This window comes from Triticum aestivum, chromosome 7A, assembly GCF_018294505.1.
Source record: "Triticum aestivum cultivar Chinese Spring chromosome 7A, IWGSC CS RefSeq v2.1, whole genome shotgun sequence".
Classification (NCBI taxonomy): Eukaryota; Viridiplantae; Streptophyta; class Magnoliopsida; order Poales; family Poaceae; genus Triticum; species Triticum aestivum.
Genome location: NC_057812.1, coordinates 105,837,467 through 105,840,324, shown reverse-complemented (window position 1 = coordinate 105,840,324; position 2,858 = coordinate 105,837,467). Strand labels below are relative to the sequence as shown.

Below are 2,858 nucleotides of genomic sequence, written 5' to 3'. Positions count from 1 at the left end.
CTTCAAAAGTAGTGGCTTGTGTCTTTTGTCGGTTGGAGCATTCGCATCCTCTGCAAGATACGTTGAGTGTTATGGAGCCACTCCTCGGATCACCTGGATGTTTGGTGTGGTGGTGGAGGCTGAGGCTACAGGCTACAGTGGCGTTTGGACAAGCCCTTAGCCACGGTTCCTCTGCCTTTGCAGTGTGCCCATGAATCCATGATGAATGCAGGATTCACCGTCATCTAGAGTTCACTCTCCACGTTGCTCTGCTCTACCGCTTGGAGCATGGCTCCCTCTCGTCTTTTCTTGATTTTTGTGTCCGGTGTGGACGATCCAGCGGTGGAGCGGGTGGGGCTCCAGAGTGCGGATTTTCAGAGGCCGAGCCACAGGCAGGCCGGTATCGTGGGCGTTGGTTTGGGCCTTGGGATGTGCACCCCAGTCAGTGCGTGGCAGGCCTATGGACTGAAATACAGCCCGCGATACGGCTAGTGGATGTGTAGGCGTAATGTGTGCGGCCCATCCAAAGCGTCTGTCCCCGCTCGTCGTTGGCTTGGACCAAGGTTAGGGCCCATGTTAGGTCCTTCGAAACAGCACATGTGAGAGAATCTTGTCAGGCACACCCCCTCGCGCGGCTGGGTTGGGTGGCGTGGGATAAACCACAGCCACGCAGCGGGTCGTCTTCTCCATTCCAATCTGCATCAGTTCGTCTAACAGCGGCGGCCGTGCTGTTCCGGCGCCGGCGAGATGTCTACCAATGGTGTCGAGATTAATGGGTACGTTTTGTTCTCCCTCCGGCCAACCGTCTTTGCTACTAACTGGCACAGATTTGGGGGATTTCTCACCGAGTTGGCCGCTCCGTCAATTCATAGGATTTCTGCTGCGTCCGGTGCGAGGAGCACTTCCGTCTTGCCATTGGAGTCCCAGGATTCCATGAGCGTCCCAAACGACGTGTTCGCTGCCGCCGGTTGTGCTCGGCCGCATGTGGATGCAGTGGTGGGCGAGGTGTGCTCTGAAACCACCAGCGGCTGGACGCGCAGGTCAGTGAAAATCAATCCCCTCTTTTTTTCTTTGTCTCTTGTTTTGCAATCTTAGATCTCTACCCTAGGCACGTTCTTAGTTACAGAAAGCAGTTGATTGTTTATGAGGCTTTGGGATTTGGTTCCTTGAAGTTTTTGACGGTTGTTTAGTTTGAGAATTTGTTATGCTGATTACTGCTAGCTGTATTGGATTACGTGGTTGGGAGCATTGTGGATCTCAGCTTATTAGTCTAGACGATGCTGGGAGCTGGTCTGTTGATGGTTGAGAAACTGGAAGAGAGAACTATGGGGTTTCCTAAACTGAATTTGTACATGAACCATTGGGATTTTGATTCCTGGAAGCTATTGACGATTGATTAGTTAAAGGACTTGGTCATATTATTCATGGATATATCTGTTGTCGTTGGGGTTCATGAAGGATTCATAATTTATTTAGATGTAGTTTCTCTCCGTATTTGTTAGATTCCCAAGCACCTGATTATTGTAAGTGAACTAGTGGGTTTCATATACTGAATTTGTTCATCAGTCTTTTGTTTTTGGTTCCTGGGAGTTTTCGATGGTTGTTTAGTTTGAGAATTTGTTCTGCTGATTACTCCAAGCTGTATTGGATTACGTAGTTGATTATTTTTATGTAGATCTCAGGTTATTAGTCTAGATGATGCTGGGAGCTGGTCTGTCGATGGCTGAGAAACTAGAAGAGAGAACTGTGAGGTTTCGTAAACCGATTTTGTACATGAACCATTGGGATTTTGATTCCTGAAAGCTTTTGACGATTGATTAGTTTGAGGAATTGGTCATCTTATTCTTGTGAGCTTTTATTGGGCTACGTAGTTGATTATTTTACGACAGCTTGTTAGTCTGTATGATGCTTGGAGCTTTTCTGTTGACGGTCGAGGAACTTGAGACTGCCTGTGCCGAATATTATACACGCACTAGTCTCCTGCTTAGATCTTTTATGTGACTATTAATGTACTTCCAAAAGGCAATGGTTTTAATTAGTTGTTTTCTTGTGTGTCATCTCCTGCCGAGATGGTTATGCAGGGTCAGGGTGGGTAAAGCTCCCGAGGAGAGGGAGATGAATCCAAACAGGATTTCAGCTCTGGAATTGTCTGTCCGTGCTTATACAGAGAAGAGGGATGGACCTGTTGTGTACCCAAGCATTGGTACAAGCTTTGACTCCTTGGACGAAGCTTATGAATTCTATAATCTGTATTCGTGGGAGTGCGGATTTGGTGTTAGACTTGCCAAGAGCAGATTGAATGTTGAAAGGAAGAGATGCATGCAAGAGATTGTGTGTGCTTGTGCGGTATGTTAATTGAACAACTGTCAAAGTATTCGCATCATTGGGTGACTGATTGATATGTCGTGATAGATAGACTGACGACATTTTCTACTGTCCGTTTTAACCTTGCAGGGGGAACCATTGAGGGAAAACAGCCGCTCGGCCAGATGCGGATGCAATGCTATGATCAGGTTGCCGCGGTCAAATGACAAGGGGTGGTACATAGCAGAACACAAAGATGACCATAACCACCCGTTGTCGTTGACGTGTGGACAGAAATGTAGGGGAACGTAGTAATTTCAAAAAATTTCTACGCACACGCAAGATCATGGTGATGCATAGCAACGAGAGGGGAGAGTGTTGTCTACGTACCCTCGTAGACCGAAGTGGAAGCGTTGATGCAACGTAGAGGAAGTAGTCGTACGTCTTCCCGATCCGACCGATCCAAGTACCGTTACTCCGGCACCTTCGAGTTCTTAGCACATGTACAGCTCAATGACGCTCCCCGGACTCCGATCCAGCAAAGCTTCGGGGATGAATTCCGTCAGCACGACGGC

General features: G+C 47.9%; 1 protein-coding gene across 1 annotated transcript; it reads left to right on the top strand.

The window, feature by feature from the left end:
- The first annotated feature begins 589 nt into the window (after nucleotides 1-589).
- Nucleotides 590-2,618, top strand: LOC123151581 (uncharacterized). Its single transcript, XM_044571263.1, has 4 exons — nucleotides 590-755; nucleotides 852-1,019; nucleotides 2,061-2,325; nucleotides 2,434-2,618. Exons 1-4 carry the CDS (start codon nucleotides 727-729, stop codon nucleotides 2,593-2,595), a joined length of 624 nt encoding a protein of 207 aa, XP_044427198.1. The 5' UTR covers nucleotides 590-726; the 3' UTR covers nucleotides 2,596-2,618.
- The last annotated feature ends 240 nt before the right edge of the window (nucleotides 2,619-2,858 follow it).